At 37.0% G+C, this 27,138-nt stretch overlaps 1 protein-coding gene across 1 annotated transcript in view; it reads left to right on the plus strand.

The window, feature by feature from the left end:
* Positions 1-27,138, plus strand: part of COL19A1 (collagen type XIX alpha 1 chain) — a 233,994-nt gene that overhangs the window by 158,457 nt on the left and 48,399 nt on the right. Inside the window, exons 22-35 of the mRNA XM_026090007.1 lie at positions 7,757-7,810; positions 12,354-12,416; positions 13,216-13,260; positions 14,212-14,247; positions 15,276-15,311; positions 15,414-15,467; positions 16,381-16,434; positions 19,471-19,524; positions 20,509-20,598; positions 20,943-20,987; positions 21,086-21,163; positions 22,463-22,498; positions 22,603-22,656; positions 22,746-22,799. Of these exons, the coding sequence (XP_025945792.1) occupies positions 7,757-7,810; positions 12,354-12,416; positions 13,216-13,260; positions 14,212-14,247; positions 15,276-15,311; positions 15,414-15,467; positions 16,381-16,434; positions 19,471-19,524; positions 20,509-20,598; positions 20,943-20,987; positions 21,086-21,163; positions 22,463-22,498; positions 22,603-22,656; positions 22,746-22,799 (753 nt within the window). The remainder of the gene's footprint in view (positions 1-7,756; positions 7,811-12,353; positions 12,417-13,215; positions 13,261-14,211; positions 14,248-15,275; positions 15,312-15,413; positions 15,468-16,380; positions 16,435-19,470; positions 19,525-20,508; positions 20,599-20,942; positions 20,988-21,085; positions 21,164-22,462; positions 22,499-22,602; positions 22,657-22,745; positions 22,800-27,138) is intronic.

The following is a 27,138-nucleotide window of genomic DNA, read 5'->3' on the forward strand; positions in this document are numbered from 1 at the left end:
TTCCTCCTGTCTTTTTTAAGGCTCAAACCATATTAAATTCTCCTATATTGAAAACAAGAAATCCAAATGGTTTAAGTAGAACAGCAGCTCCCTCTAGTGCTTTTTGATCCCTTCCCACTTTAAAGAGTCCAGACAACAGTTTAAATCTTCTGTTAGTTACAGTATTCCTTTCTGCCTCAGAAGCAGTCTGAATGTTCTGGTTCTGAAATCAAAATTCCGGCAGCCTTCAAATGTATTTTATACATTTTCTTGCTTGCACTTTCTTCTTAGGTCTTAACCTAAGAGGTGTTGCCTCTTTCACATACTGTTATCCTCCTCTATGTGATTCTTCATCAAAATCAAAATGCTGATTTTATGAAACAAAAAGAAATACTGTCAGAGTAGGATGCTGATGTGAAGTTACAAGCACAACATTTTAATCTTATTGCAGAACTGAACTGGTAGCTTTCTTCTGCAGTAACCACTAACACAAAAATCTACAAGTCTTAGCAACACAGAAGGGGTTGCCAGCAAAGCATAGCTTTTTTGCATAAATATAATGTGTAGACTTTCTTGTCCCATAATTTTTTTTTTTCAAAATTTAAAACCAATTTTATGGGAAGGGTCCGAACTTAGTATTTTTATTGCTGTTGGCCCAATTCTCAGATCTTCGCTTGGACAAAATGCTTCTCTGGTCTAGGGCTGTAGAATTACTGCCTGTCTGTTTATGTTTAGAACTCTGTTAAGACAAGATCATGTAGCTTGCCACTTGCTTGCTTAGGAAATAGCTCCAATCTGCGTGGTGTCTGGCACTGCTTTATGTATTACATTGTTATTTGCGAGCGTTATTGATAATGAAATGCAACATTACAGAACACAGCACAGAGTTAACAAAACCTGTTTAAGGCTCAAAGCAGTTTATTTTTGCTTTTAGTTGCCTACAGTCCTTTTTTATTTTCACACTAGCCAGCAGCAGGGTATTTCTATGTATATAGGTAAGCTAGAGGATAGAAGAAAAGGGTTAACTTCATTTCTTCTGTCTCAGTTTTCTCTGTCTTCACTAGAACGGTGATGACTGGAGAAATTCCACTTCTCAGTAATTCCCATTTATTATGGTAGAACACCAGATTGTTTAAAAAATAGAAAGAGTGACAAGCTAGACATGTGCTACAGACTTCTGCCAATATAACAGTGTTGTTTGGGGTGAGACAGGGTATGAACTTTGTTCAGTATTGATGTGCAGCAGAAGGGAAATACTATCATCGCTGTTTTTTAAAGGTAGGGAACATGAAGGCTATATGATTTGGCCAAGTATTATCTTGGCCAAGAAGCTATCTGTGGCAGAGCAGGGAAGTAAACTTTGGATCTCCTGAATCACAGGTTAGTGTACTATGATCAATATTATTCATCCTCTTAAAACTATTATTCTCTGCTGTTTTCTGTCAACACATTCCAGCTTATTGCTTGCAACCAGAATAGATTTATTTCACATTTACTGTAGCCCTTTTCAYATTTACTGTCAGCATTGAAGTTTCATTAATCAGTAATCTGGAGTACCAGATATTTTATACCAAGAACTGCTTCACCAGTGTTCAGTTCATCATTTCTCTTCACAAGGGCACAAACTTTGTCTCTTTATCTTCAACAATCATTCTTTCTTGGAAGATTAGCTTTGTGTTATGCCTCTACAATTAAAATATGACTTCATTTTTGTTCATGTTCCCAGACTACTTCAATTTCTTCATTTAATTCCATATACTTCTGGACTGTTGTAATTCAGTATGTATGTCAGTGCCACCAGCCAGTTATCTCAAGTAGCCAGTAGTTTGCCTTGGGATCTTGTTTCCTCTGCCTCAGGAAATACTGTCATTCTACCAATATTGTGAAAATGAATGAATGTTATCAGTTAATTACAATAAACAGAAAATCAAAGCAATGATACATGAAGACTGCCAGTAGCACTTCTGGCATTGTAGGACTTTGTGCTGCTTTTTAGAAGAATATTGTAAAAGCTTACGCAGTAGGACAGGAGTGGCTGGCAACGATTGGTCATATTATTTGTTTCTATGCATGTAAGATTTTAAAATCTACATCAATATTCAGTTTGTTTAATGTATCCTATTGTGGCAGACCTCATGCCTTCATGGTTCTTTCCATTTGTTCTTTGGAATAGTTACACCATATCATACATCTTCACTGATGAATTTCATGATTTTTTACATTACAGTAATCAAAAAACAGTATTTTACCTTAATGAGTAGGCATGGATCTGAAAGAGGTGGACAAAGTGATTACATTGAGTTTCTCTTCCAGTGTTGTGTTCTCAGAAATGGCCTGTTGGTGTAACAATACAATTTACTTGCTACGTGTTTTACTGCATAGACTGTGAGGATGGGTAGACTTTTTCAGCAGTCTCATCTTCACAGAAATGCAGATGAGATATAAAAGTTATGAGAGAAAAATATATTGTAAAACACAGTAATTACACAGTTTGTAGCTGTTTTCTGTTAAGCACCTGTATTTCTATTCCTGCCTGTTTAACAGAAATAGCATCTGAAACCTGTTTGTAATTTTGGAAAACAATCAGGACACATTTTCAGTTCTTTTCTTATTCATACAACCATACTCTCTCTGCGCTTCAGTTCCCTCAATTACACAACTTGATATACAATCCAAAAACAAGCAAACCCTGCTCAAGTGAGCTCTTGATTGGTATTTGCAAAGGAGCAAGTTTGAAAAATGTCCAAAGTGGCAGATGTACAAAATTCTCATTCAAGACAGAAATTGCCTTGACAATGATTCTTCAGCTCCTGTTAATCTCATTGCTTCTACTCTTGCAAACCAGTAATACTACTTCTTTTTTGTCTGTGGAGACCTGAGAGTCTGTTATGCGGATATATTAGCAGAAAGAAATAGTGGGAAGGGAAGAAAGAAATCAGAATTTAGGAAGACACTCTAGAACAGAAGTATTTTCTGTTGTTGAACATTAGTTTTGTTTTCAGGCTTAACAAAGATACTCATCAATGCAGTAACTGAACACTTCACTTACTTTAAAGAATGATGAAAAGATACAGTTTATTAAAGTAGGGAAGTATTCTGTCCATTTTTGAAGATGGAAAGACTGAAACAGAGAGATGGTTTACTTCTGGTAACATGAAGCCTGTGGCATAGCCAAGAATGCAACTCAGATGCTCTAAGTCCCACTTGCCTGCCTTATTTGCAAGACAGTTCTGGGGCTTTTTTGAGGTTACATCAGTTTGTCAGTTTTACAAAACTGTGACATGGCGGCTTTCCATTTTGTCATAAATGATTTATTTGATGTAAAAATATTATCTGAGAGGTCAGGGTTGGTGGCAGATACAGCATACCATCCTTCCTGGGTTGTATTGTTGCAGCAGTTTTGTTTGTGAAAAACTAGTAAAAGGAATGACATGTTGGCAAATGAGAAGGAAAGATAAATTCTTATTTTTTGGCTGCTTGCAGCGTTACAGAATCCTTGCTAGACTATAACAGCTTTAAAGTTGGGACATCTAATAGGCATGCAGCATCATCATGGCTCAGTCCCAGTTCTGGATTGCCATTTTTAATATAGATATCAGAGGAAAAATCCTGCCATTAGCTTTAGAAATCAGAGTTGAGTGAGCATCACAGTCAAAACATCATGACTGTATTTATCATATTTTTCAGTGTAAATATAAAGTGACAAATCACTTCCAAAATAAAATGAATAGAAATAATTATGGCTTTGTGTCTCTTCCCATGTTGGAGAACAAAGAGGGAGTGTGAGGCAGCTGTGATATTTTGTATGGTATACACAACAGAAGCATCTGATACTCTATTATTAGCAGGAAGCGGCAAATTTCTCATCCCTAACCCAGCTCAGGCGTGGGGCCCACAATTCTGAAGCAGTTCTCTTTCACCTTGCCTTGGTATTTCTGAGACCAAAGCATGTTATCTTGTTTGCACTTAGAACATAGAGATTGATGCTGTCAGTCTTCACCTGCCACCTGCAGAGGCGTGTATAAAGTTAGTTGCAGCCTCTTCCTTCCTTGACTTCCAAATCTTCAGTCCTCTAATGTTTAAGCACCACTGTCTTTCTGTCAACAATGTAATCACAGGAAAACACATGGGGTTAATATTTCATAATTCTGCTAAGCCACTGATGGGGATGTTTTGGATTTCATTTTTATATCTCAGAACATACCTGCATTGTTCTGTTGTGATGCAGTAATGTTCTGCCAGATCTTACAGTCTTATCCATCATTTTTAATAACTTCTGCTTATTTACCTTTCGTTTGGCTTTACCAGCTTTCTAGTTTTTTATACCTTCAAACTCCATGGGCAGTTGGTGATTGCCTCTCTTTCACTGGTTAGTTTCCATCAGCATGAAAAGTATTTCCCCTAGGAAGTAACATTCTCTTTGATTAATCAAAACCACAGTCCTGTTCCTCATCTTTTTTAAAGTACAGTAGCTCAAAGAAGTAGCTTTACTGATAAGGAGAGACATCAGGATTTTGTGAAATGATGCTCTACATATGTGGGGAAACTGTGCTCTTACAGAACAGAGGGATCTTGCAGGAGAAGGCTTTGCTGTCAGCATGCAAAGCATGCTCTTTTGCCATTTTAGATTTACCTCATTTAAATGCTTTGTCAGAACACTTCAAAATGTGATTGCATAGGAGCCAAATAATACTATCGTCAGGATGTGAATCCTCATGGTAGCTATCTCATTTTATCATGCAAACAAAATCACTGAATTAGTGGTATCCTCTTTATACAATTACTTAATGTTGTGGCAATTCTGAAGCTTTTAATAACAGTTCATCAGAGTAGCCTGCTGGGTCTGCTGYGACTGGGACTTAGGAAGCAGAACTTATGACTCTTAACTCCTGGTCAGATATGCAGGAATTTTACCTGTTGAAAAAACTGAGCCTTTKTCCCCGGAGTGAGCTGGAGAAGAGCAAGTTACAAGTCCCCTGTTTTGAAACTACCTACTGTTTCTCCTACCCCCTCTCACCACACACAAAAAGTTGAATACTGTAGTCCTGTGCTAAGAGAAACTCTGCAGAACAGTTGCACAAATGAAAGATGGCCTTCTTCAGTCTTCATGAGTTATTGCTGTGAGGATCCATTTCCTTACTATATTTTCGTGTTGAGACAAGAGCTTGCCTCTTGCTCAGTGATGTTTCTTCTTACTACTAATTGTCCACCCAATAATGTATTTAAAATTCTGTGATAATTATAAGATCTATAAGGCATAATCTTCCTTGCATAAGTTGGTTGTTTGTAAACCATTACCAACCTATGCCCCCATGGGAATGATGATTTTCTGAAATCAGTTGTTTCAGTTTCAGCATGGTAACAGTATCATTTGTCTTTCCAATCACAGTCAGAGATCCCTTACTCCTGAGAGCTATTATTTTCTCAGAGTTGAATCACACCGCTTTCCCAAATTCTTCACTACATCTTTATGATCTTAACAACTGGTACGATGATGCAAAAGTATCGCTTAACAAAGATTGTCTGTCACATTCATTTCACAAGCAGCATCCTCTTTTTACATATTAAAATCTGGAATTCTCAGATATGAAGAATGCCATCTGTGACAAAACTATTGTAGCCAAATTGTTCCCTTAATTTTCTTTTTTCCTGAATTGTATGATATTTTATACAGTAGCATCTCTGAAGTAGTAAACACTTGAGCTCCTTTGAAAAATATAGCGATTGGTTATTGAGCTTACATTTATCCAGATGAATAGGTAGTATTTCAGCATTTTCCTTGGATCTCTAGGTGAAATAATGGTTAGAAGGCTTCTGAAATTTTTTAGGAATATTTTGGAGTCTTGGTGCTCCACTACTTGGAATTTGACAGCGGTTCTGGTTCTGAAAAGCTTTGCTCCAAAGGCTAACCCAGATGAAAACAATCATATTTTCATATTGACCTATTTCTATCATGGGTGAGAAATTATTTTCATTCCTTAATCCTTGTAATAGTCTTACAAGTCAGTTAGCATGGAAGAAATTTCCCATAGATTATTATTCTGAAAGGGTAAAAAGTTGCTTTCCTGTTGTGATGGATAACATTACAATATTTCTATGGTAAGTATGTATGTAAAAGTGTATAACATCTTAAAAGCTCCTAAAACACTTAACAAAGGCATTATGCAAAATTAAAATGTGTGATAAAATAACAAAGTTTTTTTCACCCMTTTACATGTGCAAAATGTCACTTCAGGAGTGACTACTTAAAAGTCACAGTGTTCCCACCCAGACTTTTAGTACTTGGTGTGAAAATGTCTAGTTAAAATTACAGAGGAAATATTTACATAGACAGAATATAGTATTTCTAACTGAAATTCAGCCAGATACTTCAGCCATATTCCTTCCATCAAAAAGGCTTTAAGTAACCAGAAGTGTTCAGAGCCTCTTCTTGATGTTTTATTCCAAGATAACATCTCCAGAAAGACATTTCACACTGTACTGGGGTATCAGTTCAGTATTTCTTCAAAAGGAAGAATTCAGGGACCTGAGTTACTGCTTGTAAAACTGGAGGTTTCTCGTCTAGCTGTTGGCGTGGTATGATTGTGCTTTCCCAGTACGACACCTCCTTAGGGAGATATCGCCTGAAGGTATCTTTGGTTACAGGCTCTTTGAACCATAGAGTCTCTGGCTAATAAATGAACTCAGTTTGTTTGAGGAACAACCCCTTTTCCAAACTGAAGAGAATTCAGCTTTGTACAGAAATCTTTAGGAACCATATTTGCTGGCTACACTTTTCCTACTAATGCAAAAGCTGCAAACTGCTGTAAATTGTCTGTAACTGTAAAGACCTCTAGAAAAAGAGGAGAGTTGCCATTGTGCCCTACCAATGTTAAATGCAGCTCATCCAGACCAGGTCACTTAACTCAGTATATATATATTTTTTTATTGATGTAGTCAAATGTTTCTTACAGCCATCAAGAGAGACTGTAGTTCTTATTGCATGACATGCAAATTTCCACTTTCAGAGAGATACTATGCTAATTTTTAAATTTACTCAAGTTTAACTTCATAAGACCTTACTCCACTTTTTGTGTTCTGTCCTGATTTACAAGACTTGAAAATCTCATTGAGGGCCTTATTTAGTGCAGAATATGTCTAAGCATGTTTTATTTTGCCCAAGTAATTTTTTTTTTTAATCCAGGCCCATTCTAGGCCTAGGTTTGAGTAAGAAGTTTATTATCCTTTACTGAAATTCTTCATGAAAGGCGTCTATGTAAGTGTAAACTGGTATGACAAATAAAAAATGGAAAGTTAGTCTTTCAAAGGTTTCTGGCATTCCTCAATTTCACGTTCTATAGGTTAAAAAACTATAAGTTAAAAATCTAGAAGTTAAAAATCTAGCTGTTTACTCACACCAGTAGCTTCTTCTACATCAAAACTAGTGCTTTCAGTTAGTGGAAAGAAGTTCTAAGATACTGCAAAACAAAGACTCTATTCATACCAGAACACATTCATATTAAAATCAATATAAATGTCATCTACATTTTCTCCTTCCGACTGACTCACTTTGAAAGAAGTTGCTGGTTTTAAAAGCTCAGGGATTTTGAAACTGACTGTGCTTCTCCTGTGTGCCCAGAAATACAGATATAATGAACTTACTTACAAAAATAATTTAGTATATAATCAAATAACAATCTAAAACCCTTTAAATGGCTAATGCAGTTTGAATACAGGTATGTAGACTTAAGCATTATTTAAATTAAAATGACCTTTTGCTCCCTGGTTTTCAATATAGGGTCCTTCTGGGCTAAAAGGATTTCTGGAGTCCTTGAACGACCATTATAATGAGGTATGGAGATTTGATTTGGTGTATGTGTGTGTGTGTTTATGCTTAAGAAGTATCTAAGATAGGAATGGCCACAGTTTCAATCCCTACAAACCGCATAGCAAATTCTTCATCTGGCCAAAAGGTAGGCCCTTCCCTACTCTCTTTTTGCATCCCTATTTAGGCCCCGGCCACAACGGGGTCACACGCCTACTGTGTCGCCCATCCTGCTGCCATTTGTCTTACCTCCCACGCGTACTCTACTCCCATGTTCTTGCCTGCCAGATCTCAAAAAGGTTGGACCRCATAGCTGTTAGCGTAAGGTACTGGCTCCCCTTTTCTAAACTCAATCGCTCTAAACCATACTTGATGTTTCTTCCTTCTGACCTAACCTGTCATGATCCTGAGAGTAGAATAGAAAGATAAGAAGGCAGAAGATATAAAGATCTGCTAGTGTTTATAAGAATTGTCCTTACACTTATATTATGGACTAATATAAATATTGTCTTAATTSTATAACATCCTGCAGCTACACACTTCATAGAAACAAATTAAAATTGCATGTGTCAGTATTCTGTGTGACAGCACTACCATACTCTCCTTTAAAATCTTACCACAGATTTTTCAAATCATTTCTTCAAATCATTGTAATGTCTGCCATTGTAAGGCATGGTGATTCAAAGATCTCCCAAGTTTTCTTAATTGGTGCCAAAGTGAGTAAAAAAAATGTGATCTGAATAGAAAATCATACTTCATTCAAAGACCAATTAAACATTATTGCAGGAATATTTGCTTAATACAAAGGTTACTGTGTGTTTCATGCTTTACGTCACACAGGTCAATCGTCATGGACATTTGACATCTCCTTTAGTGTTAAAATGCATAACTATAAAGAGCAGGTGAATTCAGGTCATTTTTCTTATATGACACCCAGATGAGTATTAAAATCCCCTTTTTGAATAAAGATTTTGGAGTTGAGTTCCTGTCAAACATATCTTTCAAGTTGCTTTTATCACTGAAATGATTTCCCTGATATATCTGATACTTAATCCTTTCCAAATCAGTGTATCGCCTTAGAACATGCATCGCTAATGCATTAGCTGTGTTAGAAATTAARCATAGATTTGTATGCTGTCCTGGACAGGGACATTTTCCTACCTGGAGGTTTAGTTCCTGTGTTTGGTATGCCTTTCCATGTGTATGTGTTGAAGTTTTATATATTGTGTATTTGTACCTTCTGTTTTCTTCTAAGTTTCTTTTTCTCACCTAAACCAGCTTTCACTGCTACCAGTCCAGTTTTCTTTATAAATATCATATTTATTGTAACTCATTCCCTGCCTCTGGGCTATTAATCTTTTTTTCCCCCTACTTAGAGGGGATTATTAACCCTTTTAAGGTTAGGTCTACAACAAGAAATACAAACAGCGGTGATCTTCAGGAACTGACAAGCATCTGTCTCTAAGAATCACATTTCTGATAATTGTAAGGCTCTAAGCGTACCTAAGGTGTCTTATATTTCCTAATTAATAATCTTCTGACAAAATGTAGACCAGCTGCTCTGTTTCTATAAATTAATCATTTCTACATCCTTTGCAGCTCACCRACTTTTTTCTTCCTTCAGCTGTCCACTTCGAAGATTTTAATGATTTTGTCGTTAGCAAGTAACTGTTCAACAGAGAAGTGTAAAGGTTTAGTTTCAGATGAGAGGAGATGGGTTACTGATTCAAGCAGCAGGTTTTAAGCAGGATTTTCCCAGATTTTCTGGAACCACATGTTCAGATCTCACTAGAGTCAACTTAAGCCTTCAATTGCTGCAGCATATGAATTAGGTTATGTACAGTTTATGAGGGAAATGGGAACCTCTCTAGATAAGAGAGGTTGTCTGCTTTGCTACAAAACTGTTATTTGTCAAGGCAGATGCATGCATCATTAAATTTCCTTTTTTTTTCCACACTATTTTGTAGTATGATGAGCGCTTATTTTGTTCACTGCACCCTGGAGGTACCAAAAAATCTTTCATTTTCCATTATGTAATTTGCAGTGTGCTTCAAGATTAAAAACACTTGTAAGATGATATTTCAGTGATATTCTGAGGTTTTTGAGATTTCTTACACCACAGGAAATGGTCCTGTCATTTTCCAACATTTAATGCATATGTTCAAGGATCTCACAACGTGTTTTTTAGATTTTTTTTTAAGTGTTTAAGCTGTGACCAGATCTTTATTGCTGTAGAGATGTTAATATCAGATTTCTCTGAGGATATTTGTAGGGCTTCTTTACACTGGTATTTCTAGGAATCATGACAAACACTGCTACCAAGAAAGGTAGGGGGTCAGTAAGAAGTGACCTGTAGACACATCATAATTTAGTAACGTCTCTTTTCTATTATTTCTTTGTTTCTTCACAACTTATTCTGTGCTTAAGCCTTTTGCAATTCTTCTGATTTCTCTATGGTATCAACGAGTTGTTGTGATTGCAGAATGTATTTATCTAATTTGTTGCAATGAAGCTTTCTTTGTATCAATCACTTTATCATGTGAAGAGGCTGGCGTGCAGCTCTTCAAAAATCTAATTTGCTTAACCCAGGTATATAGTAAAAGAAAACATTGTAAATATTAGTGCTGAATTTCAGTAGCAAATTATGGTGAATGTTCAGTCGAGAACAGTGCTCTTTCTTTATTGAAGGCGAGGGGAAGCTGTTGGAGATATGTAGTGGCATTGATCCTTAGTGGGGTGGGAGACGGTGCGGGAGCATATCTTCCCTCTCCCTTCTTCCTTTATCTCTGTTCCTGTTCAAGGCATGTGACTGTTTTCATATTCCTTCTTGTTATGTCCTTTGTTTTTTCACCACAAATGAGATGCTGTATGTGTGCTGGATACATTAATTTTGTTCTCTTTGTTATGCCACAAAACTGGTTCTATCCTGCACTCTAGGTTGCATTCTTTTGGTGACCGGTAAATRACAACTCATGATTTGTGTTTACACACTCCGGGGCCTGTGTAACCACCCTTTGCCTGTGCTTTCAAGGCCTCTGTTGTTATCTTCTACTTGCTTTCTTGGGGACCCTTGCTACACATTTTTTACTTATCGTTTTTACATACATACATACATGGCCACTTCAGTCAAATCTGCTTAATCTAAAATGGTCTCCAACACATAAAAATATAAATTAAACCGCAACACAAAACAGAAACTACATCACAAACTGCTCAGGAAACTTTTCAAAATTATGAGCTGATTCTTGAATAATCAAATATTACTTTCCTAGCACTTTTTCTTTGGCATATTTTTCTTACATTTTTTTCATAAAGAGTGAATGACCTATAAAAAATAGTTACTTGGTCTAATACCCATGGATTATTTTTTCATATATACAAAGTAAATGCACAGCTCAACAGCATAAATCAGAATTTACAGTATACTCATCATATAGTTGCTGACATCTAGATTGTTCTCTATTAAGTGGTAGTCAGCTCTTACTCAGCAGTATCCAGGTTCCCTTCATTGAGTATCTGCTTCCATCTCTGGAGCCGATCTTGATAATTAGCGGTAGTAATTGTGTTATGGCCCCTAAAAATTGAAGAAGATCCTTCAAGATATTAACATTTATAAAATAATTAGGAATTTTATTCAGGTTATATTCAGTTATCAATTCCTTTAATATTAACCGAGTTTAAAGCCACTTTTATTCATCATGACATTTTCCCATTTTACAGATATGGAAACTGGAGCATGGCAAGGTGAATTGACTTGCATAATGTTCCCATTTAGGCCAGTGGCAGATGTCCTAGGACTCAGACTCCTTGGGTCCAGACTCAAGGTCATTTTCCAAGGCCATTGGCTGCTTGAACTAATTTTTGTTGTTTTTTTTTTCTATTGTTATTAAAAGAAAATGTTCTCCTTATGTAGTATTGCCCTGAGTCCGCATCTGCGAAGAGGAAACCTTTTACTTTATATTTTACTATGTGTTTACCTTGTACAGAAGAGTAAATAGATGCAGTGCAGTGGAATCTCAGCAAGCTGGCAACCTGAACCCCTCTGCCTTATTTCTGCTTTCTCTGAGGAGCCTGTTGATTATACTCATTCCATCTCTTTCTGTCTCACTGCTGTAGTAGAATTATTTTTGTTCTATTTTATGTTCTTTATGCTGCTGAAAACTAAAATGAAGTGCTCGTGCCTTTTTCATGTGAAAGAAATGAGGGGGTTGTTCTTTTCTAACATACTTGAGGAATGTGCTGTGATAATGAGCATAAGAATATGTTCTTTGCAATGAATTAAGAGGAAAAAAAATTGCAGATTCACATAGCAATATTCAATATATATTTTCCCGTATATGCTTTTATACATCTTCCACTAGTTTGAATGGAATATGAATGTGTAACAAATTGTCACTGCAATACATTACTTACATGTACTGCAGAGGAATTTAATACCACTTTCTAATAGTAAATTAGGACTTTTGATGTTACATGCTGGTAAATTACATGACATTGTTATGGCAACTGCATGGTAAATGTATGGAAGTATGTTCTGTTTTCTGATCTTTGTTACGCTATTTCTTCCCAGAGTGATACAAGACAACTAGGATTACTAGGCACTCCTGGACTTAAAGGCCAGAAGGGAGAAGTTGTAAGTATTTTGGATGAAATTTGGAGAAATTTCAAAGCACCTCCATAACCTGTCTCTGCCACCTTTGCGATAGTATCTTTTATCTGTTTTATCACAACGTTCTTTGAAGGAATAGCAGAGTTTAGACGTGATTGGCTCTTTGATCTGTGTAATCCAATATTCAACTGGTTGTGCCATGCTGCAGGTGCCGCATGCGAGCCTGTATTCTCTATCTATACTAGCCAGAAAGGGAGAGTGCAGGAAAAATTGTGTGTAGTTTCTGTAATGCTGACTGGGGAGAAGTCAAATGGGATGGGCTGCCAGTTAGGGGGAAAAGTCTCTGGAAAAGTTGAAGTTCAAAAAATATTTATAATACTAAATCATGAATGTTTAAAGTAGTTTCTCTGTACAATGGGACTTGTTATACCAAACATATTTATAGTCAGCCTATAAAAATTACATGGAGGTCAAATTCTGAATCCAGACCTTTTGACAGTGTATTGTTTATAGGCATCTGCCCTGTTTAAACAGTGGAAAGAATCTTTGACAATTGGATGACTTTTAAATTTGGGAGAAAAGAGGCAAGCCTTCCCAGATATGTGATAGGATTGCCAACATTTTTTATTGAGAAACCTGCAGGTCTGCTCTAGAAAACAGTCATTTAAATTAATTTGGAGATGTTTAAGTCTCAAATTTCCATTGCAATAAAAGTTAAGATTTTGTGCCCTACACAGAACAAAGTGCAGTTGAAGGAGAGGAGGAGTTTCTTTCCATTTGTTAGAATAAAAAAGGTTGTAAATATAATTTATTTTGTTAAAAGGGTCAAAAAGGACAAATGGGAATGACTGGTGCAAAAGGAGAAAAGGTAAAATAATTCATTTCTCTGCTTACATGTGGTGCTAGAAGATGGCTGAACGTACCAATTATGAGTCAAATCTTGGAAAATAAACTCAGGGTCAAGAAAAAAAATATGTGGATGCAGGAAAAGCTGTAGGGCTCTGAGTGTCCTTAGTAATTTACGGAAGCTCCATCTTGAGAGAGTATTTAGGCATGTGTGTCACTTTTCCCTGTTCCAACAGCTCACACAAGTCCTTAACTTTAAATATGCTCAGATGTTTACTGGATACCAATTTAAAATTATGTTTGTATGAGTTTATGATCAGTGATTACCTGATGACTTAGGCATCAATCATATATCTTAAAATTTAAAGCATGATCTTCAATATCTGTATGAAAAAATAGTTTTCTTTGAAATATTAAAATTTATAAATAAACTCTGTTGGTTCATTATCTTTTACTTTCAACTTGATTTTTCCAGAAAGATAAAGGAGGGGTGGGAGGGGAGGGCACTAATGGGGAAGAGAAATAAATGTATTGCATTTTTCTGGAAATATGTGACATGCCCAGTTCTTCTTCTACTGAATAGCAGGCATTTTTGCTGTTCAGTAGTGTTAGACTTCCAACTGGTTTCTTTAGTCATATCCTTGCATATAAATAGTTTTCATACAAGAAGAAACTTTCTTTACTCTGTTAATATAAAGCACTTATATTTGAGAATTTGTCAGGTTTTTACATGCTTAAACTCATTGTAACTCTCTAGTTCAAGCATGGCAGAATTCTGTTTTCTCTGTGTATTCATAGTCTTCTAATTAAATTAACATTATCCCTTAAGTGAATTTTCATAATCCACATATTTGTATTTTTTTTAGATATAGAACCAGTTATTTCAAGGGTTGTTCACCAAAAACAGAGATATGTACTATTTATCATTTGAAATAACCCTATGAGTGTTAACATCTTCTGTATGTTTCCATAGGGAGAGCCTTCTGAAAAAGGGGACAAGGGAGATCCAGTAAGTATAGTTAAGTTTTGAATTGATGATGTGAATAATCTATGTTTGATCTGATTTTCATACTGTATTCATGCTGTGATCTTTTTCTTTGCATACTTTCATTAGGTTCAGTGATTATGTAGGATAATGTATTTATTGTCTCCTTCTTATATGTGCATCAAATTCACATAGGTTATAAATAAAAATCTGAGATGGGGCACAGTGTCCTGTTCTTCAGCATTTCTGTTGGGACAGATAGCTTGCCTCTTGTCCCTGAATTGAGTTTAGTCAGTTACTAATTTTTTTTTTCCTGATAGTTCTTTCTCACTTTCATTTATTTCACAGAATTTTATGTGGAATGAACTATACTATTTTAACTGTTCTATCAACTTTCACAATGCAGCATTTAACATGAGGGTATAACAGTTCAAATATGCAACAGATATACAACCATCTCTTTGGGAAGCTCCAAAAAAAAAGTTCACAGGCAATTTTCTTATAGCCATTTTGTGTGTGCATATTTTTTCTTTATTTTGGGAGATATTTTCAGAACACACATTCTTTAAAAGTCTGTTTACTTGTGTTGCTTATTTTTAATTAACTATTGTCCTCTTTTGTGGCATATGACAGACGCTAGTAATGTTGTTTAATACACAAGTGAAGGTTGCTTAGATACTTGTGATAATCATGTTATAATATCCAAAATAAGACATACTGTAGTAATGTGTTGTTTTGGAGATGAATACTATGTCACCAATAGAGTAGTGATTTATTGGGGAAGAATAAACTTTAGACTGGAGAAGCTCTTAAGCAAATATGTTGTTTTCATGCGAATGTTCTGGGAAACACTAGGAAAAACCTGATAATAGAATTATTTTGAAAGAGGAATGCCTTTCAAAGTTTCCACAAGTCATCAGCATTTTTTAACATTTTTTTCAAAATTTGTTAAATTTGTGAGCTATATGATAATATTTTAAGGTAGTGAATTAAATTCTTAGTTGGTCTTACTTTAAGTTTCAACTTCTTATGGTCATATCTTCTATTTTCAGGGAAAAACTGGAGTGGAGGGATCAAAAGGAAATAAGGTATTTTTTGACTTGTACACACTGTATGCATAGCTGATGTGCATAGCTGGTAGTGGGAGACATGACAGTAAGTTTGGATTTTTTCTCAAATAATAACATTAGGGTGAAAMAGGAGACCCTGGACCACCTGGTCTCACGGGAAATCCAGGATCAAAGGTATGTGAAAGGTATTTTTGTGGAATTAATATAACAATTACAGTCATCTTTGTTTATTGTAATACAAGAGGATCCTGAATACTATCAACTCTTTAGCTACTACTAAAGGGCAGAGACTGCAATAGTTTATGTCAATGTTTTGTGCAAATATCATAGCTATTTTACTTCTAGTTCATAAAGTTATTGTTAATTTCAGTATCAATAAGGAAAATATATGCAAAGCTCAAATTTTATTTGGTCACTTAAAAATATAAGCACCCATTTTGCAGTCACAAATGCACTGATAACTGAGTGTATCCACTTTATCCATCAGTGAGGCAAGCAGTAACCAGTGCAGGTATATTAGCATTTCTTGTGTTTAATCCTTTGAGATTGCTAATGTTAAAATAGTCACTGCTTTGATTTGAAGAAAATGGTTTCTTCTTCTGAACTGAAGCACCATGTGTTCTTCAGGAGTTCAGATGATCTCTGGAATTCTATCAAATAAAGGTAGAAAAGGAAACTAAAAAAGTAACCTTCCACTTAAAGCTATTCATGTTCCATATGGAGGTGAATAGGTGCATTCATCAGGCATAAGTATGAGCAGCACTTCTGACTCCAGTAACTAACCTCAGCTTCAGCTGTTCCCTACAAATACTGCAAGGTAGTAGGATAGTACCTAAGTCTCTTAGATCATCAAAAAGAAGTCACARACTGAGCAGATGCAGCCCCCTTTGTCTTCTCTTTCCCTTAGATAGTTCCTTTATATGGAGATTTATGGGACTAATCCTTAGACGATTAAGGAAGAATGACTGAGCGAAACTGTGTGTGTGTGTGTGTGTGTATGTATATATGTATATATTAGAATGCTTTACACTGAAATGCTACAAGTATAATGACTTTTGTCTCAGGTGTGTATTATATCATCTCACAGGGACTGCAAGGACCTCCAGGACCTATTGGACCCAGGGGACTAGCAGGAGAAGTTGTATGTATTTTGTATTTTCACCAACCTGTAGAAGTGCAGGGTGTGAACAGTTAGCCAGTGAAGAAGTACCACAGAAATTATCATTGGTACTCTTTGTGAGTGGTACTACAGAAATCAGCCTTTGAAGCACAGTACTATGCTCTGCCTCAGGACAGAGTTCTGCAATATGCTTATGTGCTTTTTGTCCCTGTGTTACCATCTGCACAAGCAACTAAGGATGCTAATGCTAATTTTTCTGATTCACAGATAATTAACTCTACCAAAATCCCTCTTATCTCATAGGAGTAGGTGAAAACTGAAAGAATCTCTAGCAGTTTGAGTAATGTTGTTATACAGTGAACTGGAAAAGACAGTGTGTGTGGAAGAAGATGAGAAAGGGCAGGGAAAGTAAGAATATCCTAAGGATTTAAACACATGACCTTCCCTATTCTTTATGTCTGTAGTTTTGTATTATTCTGAATTGATATACTTCCCTTAAAAGGAGTAAAGATTAATAAGATGAACAGAATAAACAGTTAAGTTTATTATTTTAGCTTTTAGGTCAGATTTGTGAGTAAAACTCAGATTCAGAGCCAGACTCATGTCTTACACAATTTTCTTAAAACAGGAACATTAAGTTCGTTACCCAGAGTAGAATGCAGTAATCCATTTATTAGTTAGAAAGAAATTAATTGAAAACCTTTTTTTAATTACTGTTCAATAGATTAAATTGCCAAAATGCCTGTACAGAAAGTGTAATAAGCAATTATTCTTATGGTTGTCAGTTGGTGTTCCAGTTTAATTGTATAGTGGCTTACTGACAATTAGAAAGTACCATAAATCATTATATGGCTGTTATAGATGAAAAATAGCTTAAATTGTGAATGCTGACAGGCAGAAGATAATTGTGTGTATGTGGGTGAATGCCCCAAACTGAACTTTTGAACTCTCAAGCAGAAGCCTGCTACTTGCTAGCTGCAACTGGTAGGAGCTGGTTGTAAATTTTGATAGCACCTGGACTAAACAAAAGTGGCACATCCTGAATTCTCCAGCTGATAAAGAGATACGAGTCAGGACCACCACGCAGGAGGCTGATCACTTGTTGTGCTTCTGCACGTTGACTATTTAGACTGTAAGAACCAGGGGGTTGGGATTCCAGAAGGAAGAAGTGGTGCTGAAAAGGAAGAGAGTTCCCAAAAGAAAGAAGAGGTTTCAGAAGGAAGAAAGGGGCCTGGAAAAAAGGTGAAGATCTTGGCTGGAGGAAAGATCCTGAAAGTAAGGGAAGATCCTGGAGGTCAGGGAGACTCATGGAGATAAATCGTGGGGGACACCCAGGGACCGTGGCTGCTGTGAGAAGCTGCACAGCGCAAACCAGTACCACTTTCTGCCCAACCACCTTGGACCAGCAGTGATCTCCCTGCTGGGAAGGGAAGTTGAGACCTAATGACCATAACGCTTGCGGGGGAGTGAGTGAGTGAGAGTGTGAGCTAGCCAAGTAGGGTAAAAACTCCAGTCTCAATGGTTCTTAAATAAACCCTGATATCCAGATCCACTATGGGTTGTTATTTACTCTGTCTCTCCCGTGGCACAATGGTGTCAGAAGTGGGATGCTAACAGCTTATTGAACCCTGAGATCGTAGCCAATTAAGGGTGGCCCTCCAGGAGGAGTACACATGTGTCTGTGCACTGTGTTACAGTACTGATAACCAGGGGCCTTACCAGAGGAGTGCTGTGTCGGTAACCCTTATCCCTGCGGGAGGAAAGCATACCAGTCTATGGGCAAGTCAGGCTCCACTGACCCACTGGGGACCTCACCGGAGAGTTAATGTACTTGTAACTGTTACGCTTTTGGGCACCAGGCATACAGGTCTGCCAGCTGGCTGGGGTCTGTGAAGCCGGTGGGGGTCTCACTGGGGATTTAGTGTGCCCATACCTGTTACACCTCTGGTGTGGTGGATGCACCATCTACCACTGGCCAGGGCCTGTCGAGCCAAGCATGGGCCTCATGGGGAAATTAGTGTGCCTGTGACCATTACACTTCTGGGCAACAGCCACGTGGATCTGCCTATGGTCAGGGTCTCTCGTGCCAGCAGGGGCCTGACTGGAGATCCAGTGCACCTGTACCCTTATGCTTTCAGGCAGCAATAACAAGGGCAAAGCCTCCATCAAGCCTGCACACTCTGGGGAACATCTTAAACTATTAGGCACCCTCATACTTAGCATGAAAGTTCCCTGAGCGCTTGACTTTTATCATTTACTAGGGAAGCCACTGGGATTCTTAACAAAATACTTTATACAATTGTTGTTTGAATAGCATTGAAGAGTTATGGGAAAAGTTTTCCATATTTGTTCCAATATAGTAAGAGAACATCAGCAATGAAGTTAACCTTCCGAATTACTTGAATAGTTTCTATTTAGATTTTATTTAAATTCTCTGCATTTATAACTCTTTGATGAAGAGGGGAAAAGAATATACTGGATTTAAAAGCAAAATGTGAAAGATGAAAAGGAGATTCAGACAAAAAAAGGATGGAATACAGTTATTTTGCTGAAATATTTCACTATATCCATTGAATATCTGAAACATTTTAAAGGAATTTGAGGAATTAAGTAATGTGCAGGAGTAGAAAGTTATTGATGCTTTTAAGAAAGAAGTTTGCATAATTAATGTAGGAAATCATGGAGTCCTTCACAGCAAAAAATGCATGTTAATAATTTGAAACTCATTTTTGTACTTGCTACCATCTTCCTTGAAAAATGTTTGATTTTCAAGACTTGGGATTGTTTTGAAATTAAATTTAAAAAAATCTTGAGACTGTGCCACTCTGCCCTGATAGGGCCTAGAAAATAATGTCAAGCAATAAGTTTTCATTTAAAGGAAAATGATACATACATTTGAATAAATTAGCATTCATTAACTTGAACTCTTTCAACATCTGGGCCAATATTAATGCATGGTAAATAATCCAGTGTAAGCTCATTTTCATCTGTAATTGTAGATAAATTTTAAGGGAGTACACTATAAAAATGCAAAATTATGTTTTTAATTAATTCAAGGGCTTACCAGGAGAGCATGGGGTACCAGGAAAGCCAGGAGTTAAAGGAGACAAGGTATGTTTTAACTGCTTTTAATTAAGCTTGGCATATTAGAGCATACTTGACTGCTCCTGAAGTAATCTTCCATCCTTTCATAGCATATCTGTCTGGTTGCTTTATGAATTGATTTAAAAACAAAAAAGCAACAATCCGCATCTCCTCCTCAGAGATGTTGCAGGCCAATTTGCCAACCCAATTGCTCTTTAGAATCATAATTTAAGAATCATAATGTCAAGAGAGGTTCAGCTTAGACTGAACTTAGTCTAAGTCAGACTTAGTCTATGCAGTGCAGAAATACCCGTTCAGGTCCTGAAAGCAGAATAGTCTTTTCAGCATATTGCCCTAGCCAGACTAACGTAAACCTCTGCTTCCAAGCCAGACTAATTAATCTTAGCAGAGCACTGATGCCGCTATACTGCCTCCAGATCTGAGCCACATCTTGGGATCTCTTTATGGCATTGCTTTGTGCTGTGTGGACATTGTCTTAGTTGGAATTCAGCTACATCAGCAGGAGTTTGAAAATGGCATGTGTATAATGGTATATGTTGTATCTAGAGAAGGGGAGAAAAGTTGATATACAGGCATCCTGTGAACTATGTGATTTGTTATGGTATTTATACATCTTGGGGTTCAAAGGAAATTAATATAATCCATTAATAGTTTGAAGAAGTGAGCTGATGAAAAGGCAGGAGACGAAAATAACTGTGGAATAATGTAAACAGGAATACAGTGAGGAGGGTCTTAAGAGGAGAAAAATAAAGTTTAGCTGAAGATGAAAGTCAGTAAAGCAAAGATCAAGATTTTAGCACTAGGGATAGAAAGCTGGAGAGAGAGATTTTGAAGCTGTTATTGTGGGATAATTGGCTGGATTTCGTGACAATACACACATTGGAGGACTCAGGAAAAAGAAATACAGATCAGATGCATGGCAAGCATTGCATTTTTTTCTGTAAGGAAAAATTCTGACCTTCCAATTAGTAATTCAAATTTCTCTTGTAGGGGGACCCTGGGGGGATTATGGGACCTCCTGGACATCCAGGTCCAAAAGGTGAAGTGGGGCCTCCCGGGCCAAGTCTGCCTGGAGCACCAGTAAGTCCGTAATCTGAAAAGGCTTTTATGACTTGATTTCTTATAGAGAAAACAATTAAAGAATTCTCATTGTGCAATGAAAGAAATCAGAACAAATATTTTTTCAGATGTAATTTCAAAGTCAAACTATATGCCATACTGATATTTTAAGTGCGTTGAAAATACAGTTTGGAAATCTGTATTGTTGGTGCAATACACATAATCCTAGTTGCAGTGGTATTAACAAGGAAGGCATATGTAAATGTATCGTAGTTTATTTATAAAGGCTGGCTAATTTTGACAATAAAATTCAGCCAGTCTCTTTGGTTTCAAAATAGAATTGTTCTTTTGTTGTCTTTTTTTAGGGTCCCACTGGTATTGCTGGAAACCCAGGTCCACGGGGACCAAAGGTATAGAAAAATTATTATAATTCCTGTTTCTGAAAATATAGGATAATGGGTTAGTTTACATTATCAGAGCAGATGTAACTTAAAGGTATCCTTCTCAGGGAGAACGAGGACTACCTGGTGTGCAAGGAGCGCCTGGGGAGCTGGGGCCTCCTGGAGTAGGCGTGCAGGGATCACCAGTAAGTACACCAACACGCAGAATGTGGGCTTCTCACTGGGCATCACTGAGAAACCGCAGCAAGTAAATGAGGAATAATAAACAATCATGACCTGAACTCTCTTCTGACTACTGATTCCCAGCTCAGCATCTTTCCCCTTTATCCTGACCCACAAAGAACTGTAGTGCTCACTCACAAATGAATGTCTGGAGAACTGAAAGAGTCAAATGGCTACTTTACTTACAGGCTTAATGCTAATGGTGTTGAGACACCTTCAGACTAACTGTGTCTGTTTCTGAGCAACAATTGTTTGCAGTTGTCAGCAAAATCCATCCTGAGTATTGGTATAGTCTACACTGTAGATGATGACATTTTGAAACACATGCTGCTGCTGGAAAAGGCAAAAACGTGTTTTGCCTTCAGACGTGGAAGGCTTTGTGACTGCTCTAAACTTTTACATTTGTGATGACTGCTGATTGCAAGCTTAGGTGTACTGCTTATAAATGAGAATCTTACACTGTTGAGGTACCACACCAGGAAATAGCAAAGTCCTGATTGTGGACAACTTTCCTCATGCATCTCCATGCAGTTTAAATTCAAACATGAAACAAGTTGATGCAGTGTACTGAGAGCATTCAGACTAAATACCTGTTACACAGCAATAATAACTGTTCTACAGTTCCCTGGTGACCAGGAAACTGTTCAGTTTCCCAGGTCTCTGCCATTCTAGTGTCTTTAAATCCATCTCCAGTGTCTTCAGAGTGTTCAGTAAAATATAGAYGGTAGATGGTACATGTTACTGTCATGAGTTCTGCTGTGGTGAACGGGGCAGAATCTCTTCAGTTCAGACCAATGCACTCAGCTGATACATTTCCATTTAGTGACAGGACTAACATGCAGAGAGAAAATGTTGTAGACAGGTGTCTTAATCTCAGCTAATAATCCTTAAAAATAATGTATTCCTTTAAAATATTTTCAAATATGAATTAAAAAACAACCTGTTTATCTTTAAATCATCTACTTTTTTCACTCAAATTTTTCAATTTTTCTGGTGAATCTCCTAGCTAAATGGCATATTTGTTCACAGATCATTCTTTGGCATTACTTGCCATTAAAAATGGGCCTCAGCAAAATATTATATCTTGAACTCTCTTATTTTGGTGAAATTACATCTAGATTTGAAGTCAAACCTTAGAGCAAGTCTTTCTTACAATGTGAACTGAACCAGTGTCCCACATTCACTGTTTTTTGATCAAGTTCATCTGCCTTATCCCAAAAAGCATGACTACTGTACTATGATTATTTGGGGTTTTCTTGCAGGGTCCTATGGGTCCAACCGGATCAGCAGGTGTCCAGGTAGGATATAAGTATTTTGGTTAACATAAAAAAGCTTAAGTTTTAAGTAGTTTACAATAGAAGAAAAAGTTCCTTAAATCCTAAATAACTTTTCCTGATCTTAGGGCCCTAGAGGACCCCCTGGATTGCCAGGAACTCCAGGTACCCCAGGTATTAATGTAAGTAACAGTTCTGTAGATATACCATAAAAAGTATCGTAACCCTTGTCAGTGATATAAGGCCACTGATTTGAATTTTAAATTTCTAGGGCACTCCAGGACGAGATGGAAAGCCAGGACTGCCAGGCCCTCCAGGTGATCCTGTATGTATACATAAGAAGCTTTCATATTTGCTTTGGTACTAATATTTTAAATTTAAGAGACAAGATAGGTAGCACRTCTAGGAAGTCTGAATGATTAAGTTAATTAAATTATTCAATTATTGCATCCTTTGTTTTGTTCTTTTTACTAGATTATATTGTAGTATAAATTAAGCTTATGTCAACTTTTATATGATAAATTCCATGTTTTAAGGTGATGCAATCTGTATACTAGAGTTTCCTCCTGCTTTAACTTGGTATAGTGTGTCTCAGTCTCAGGAATTGTTCTATATAATACAAATTTTCAGGAGCTTAATTTGATTCTTCCTGTGTTACAAGATTGAAAAAGAAAGTTTTGGGATTCTGAAACTAGCTTTGCTCTGCTATATTAGGAAGATGTTAATTTTTAATGAAATTCTGAAAATAATTAGTCTGTAACGTGATTAATTCCTGTTAACACTAATGAAAAAAATTAAGTGGCGATGTTTAAAAAAAAMCACACTAACTGAGTTCTGATCCTTCAACACATTTTTGGAATTGTTATCTCCTCTTGGGTACTATAGCAATGTTTTTATATTTAACAGTGCTATGGCTTTACAGATTTTATAAAGTTCAACATTGCAAGAGCCATAAAGTCTACACATGCTTCAGGCCAAATTGTGCCTTTAGAGATACTTAAGTGCTTTACATGGGAGTCAGGAGAGTCCTGTGTGCATATCTGAAAAATTTCCCTAAAGGCAAGGCTCCAGTCATTATTCCTGCTCCTGTCTCAAATCCGCTGATGCTAAGAGTTCCCACAACTGCTTCAGAAGTTTCAGAAAGTAACTTTTTGTTTAGAAACCAATGCTTGCAGATGCTTTTATGACAGCAAATGAAGCTTTCTGAATTCCCTGAGCAGCTATTGGAAAGTATCCCATCAGCAAAATAAAAATCTGTAGACAATTGGAAGAAACAAGTCAAAACCAGAGCTTAAAAGTAAATATTGTTAAACTCGCTTGTGTTCTTATTAGTTTGATAGGATTTGGTCTTTTCTAAGAGATTTTACCCAAAGGCATTGTTTTAGAAAAGCAGTGAGATACAATGATAGTACTCTACGTGCAAAAAGTAGTGTTTATTTAAGACATATCATAACAAAGGAGAATAAAAATTACATAAGCTAACATTTGCATTGTATTATGTCCTTTAACAAAATCTCTGTTCCTTGCTAAGGCATGACTTTGGCCTTTTCACTGAGGAGTGAGTAGTGTATCTCAGAGGTCTCTGTCTGTTCCTCACTTAAACTAATGCTTCTTCACATACTTCATCACAGTACGTGTGCCTCAGACACGGAGACATGCTTCATGTCTCATGAGTGAGGTACATCTCAAAGTTTCAGTGATGCAAATCTAAGGCAGTGGTTCCTAAACCTGCAGACTGCTGATAGCCTGTGAAGCAATCGGAAATGCTCCAAAGCCACTGCAGGAATATATTAAGCGGTAAAATATGTATTTCAAGTATACAATATGCTTTCATTTAAACATTTGATAGTACAGGTGCGCAATAGTCCAGAAGTAAGTCTGAGGGCTCACAATAAGGAGTTTATCCAATAAATTAGAGAACAAAGAGTTAAGGAGCACTACAAAACATCCAAAAGAGATTACATTAAATGTTCAGTACAGCTTTACTAAGCTGGAGACTAAGGAAGTATTGGCTATGTGTTAAAGGCCTCTTCTGCAGGGCATGATCTTTGGCCACTGGGCAGTGGTACAGAGCGGTTCTAGCTCTTCCATCACCCACACTGCATAGCACTTGATCTGATATCTCCTCTGGGTACTACATGGTACCTCTTTGATCATAGCGTGTAATTATGAATTGTTTTGAAATTACTTTCAATTCAAAGTGCCCCAAAACCGGTGAAGGCTTAATGCTGTAAGTGTTATTATAGGGTGATGGTGTATTTTGCATGCTATGGAGCATGACAGGAGACAGAATGGGAGTCTTTGAGGGAATATAGTATTGATAATAGCACTGAGAGGCTATGTAGGAGGAAATATAGTATTGATAATAGCACTGGGAGACTCCACAGTGCACAGCAAAATACACCTAGTACAGTTTCATCCATACTGTATGTAGGGAGTAGTCCCTGGATAAACCAGCACCAGAATCACACCAGGATTTCATCTCAGAGGGAATAGTCAGCTTTCTCCAAAGGGGAGCCTAAGAACAAACTAGCATATATGTGTTGCTGATTATCAGGGATCAGGATGATGAAATAAGTTATTTTACAGTGTTGGCACACCCATTGGTTCCTGCATTAGCATCAGTCAATGCAGCAAGAGTTCTCATGTTGTATAATTTAGTCCTGACTATATTACTGGACCATTTCCTCCATTTAAATCACAGCTGCAGCAATGCTTGAGCATAGAGCAAACTTTCCTAATGCATTAAGAGACACTATGACAGTATCAGCAGCTCCTCAAAGACCTAAAATCAATAAGTAAAAGCAGGTCTATCACTAACACTGATTATAAAGATAGAACTCAGGTATGTAATCATAGATTCAGAAAGATTCAGATATAAAATGAGCTTCAATTAGAGATGGATATAAAAACAAGAAAAGGGCCCTGTGAACACAAGTAATTGAAAGACATGTAAAATATAGGTCTATTATTTAATAATGAGTGAGATCAGATTACAGATTGTGCAGAGAAACCTGAAGAATTCAGTAGGTTTTCATTGTCCACAGAAAAAAATTGCTTTCAGAAAATGCATAAAATTAATTTTAACTAATTTAATAGAAAAAATGGGTTAAAGAGTTTTAGATACAACATGAAAATCTGGTGGAATTCACCTACAGAATTAACCAAAGCAGTTTCTGAATTATTAGCAGTTACTTTTGAGTGCTTTGAGAACAGTGAAGCTTTTGAGGAATGGTGAAGTACTAACAGAAAACATATCTTCATAAAAGGTGAACAGAAGAGGAACTAGATTATAACAGGCCAGCTGAAAGTAACTTTAATTGCTAGAAAGATTTGAAAGAATTTTTTTTTAATTGACTTATAAATACCAATGATATGGATGATAGTATGGAGAGACAAATAATGCTAGCATCATTTGTTAAGAAATGATCATGAAATGAATCAGATTTCCATCTTTGGCAGGTTAACTCTCTTGGGAGATACAAGGAAGCAGTGATGTTACGCATCTCGGCTTTAATAAAACTTTGACATTGTCCTCTTAATGTTTTCCTAAAGAAGCTAAAAATGCTGTAGAAGTAATTGCTAATAGTGTTTATCAAAAATATGGATATGAGTGACTAGCAGCAGATTACTGTCAGACTCAGAGAGAGAGGTCTCTGCCATGCCTAGTTCTTTTTAATGTTTTAATTTGATTAGGTTAATGAAATAAATATAAAATCTGTAACTGGGCTGGGTAGGACTGCAAGCTTTTTGAAGATATAATCAAATTTTAAAATTTGGAGACAGTCTGACATCAGTAACACGAAATTCAAGACAGATGAGCATAAAGTGTTTAACAGGAAGAACAAAATGCATAAATAGAATAGGTGCTGGAAGGCACAGTGCACTGTAGACTAAATGTGAGGAAAAAGCCTGATGTCACTGCGAAACAGGCAGATCTCGTGATAAAACTTATTAATAGCAGAATTACTGTCTCCTGCTCTCTTGAAATACTCTTCTGTTTGGAGGCAATATTTTGAAAGGAAGATGTAGCAAATAGGAGAGAGTCCAGAAAATTAAAGCTAAAATTAAGGCCAGGTTAGCGTTATCGATGTGAGGTTATATCGCACACCTATTCCGAGTTCAGTGTTTGCAGCAGGGACTCTACAGCACGTGGGCAGTAAGACTGGACCTGCCGTATGTGCGGAGCAGACTGTGGCACCAAGCAGTGGGCCTGCTCTCATACCTTGTGTGCCCTGGCTGCTGCATATCAGGTCCCTTTCTAGCTGGGGGCCCGGGGGCCTGTGTCTTAATGTGATACTGCAGCTTAAACAAGAGCATTAGGAAACAGCAGTGACTGAAGGAATTAGGCTTTGTAGTCTAGCAAAAAAGGGCAAGAGGGGACATGATAATAGTCTGACCTATTTGTAAAATGTTGTTACAAGGAGGAGGATAAAAAATCAGGCCATGTAAGGATGCGTTTTTTATTTTTAAGGCTTATTGGAGGTTTGGAATTAAATCTGGCTAGAGATGTCAAGGACAGCAAGAAGGGCTTCTTCMAABACATCAGCAGCAAGAGGAAGACTAGGGAAAATGTGGGCCCTTTGCTGAATGGGGTGGGTGCCCTGGTGACGAAGGATGCAGAGAAGGCAGAGTTACTGAATGCCTTCTTTGCTTCAGTCTTT

Source organism: Apteryx rowi, unplaced genomic scaffold (assembly GCF_003343035.1).
Source record: "Apteryx rowi isolate R43461 unplaced genomic scaffold, aptRow1 scaffold_84, whole genome shotgun sequence".
NCBI classification, from domain to species: domain Eukaryota; kingdom Metazoa; phylum Chordata; class Aves; order Apterygiformes; family Apterygidae; genus Apteryx; species Apteryx rowi.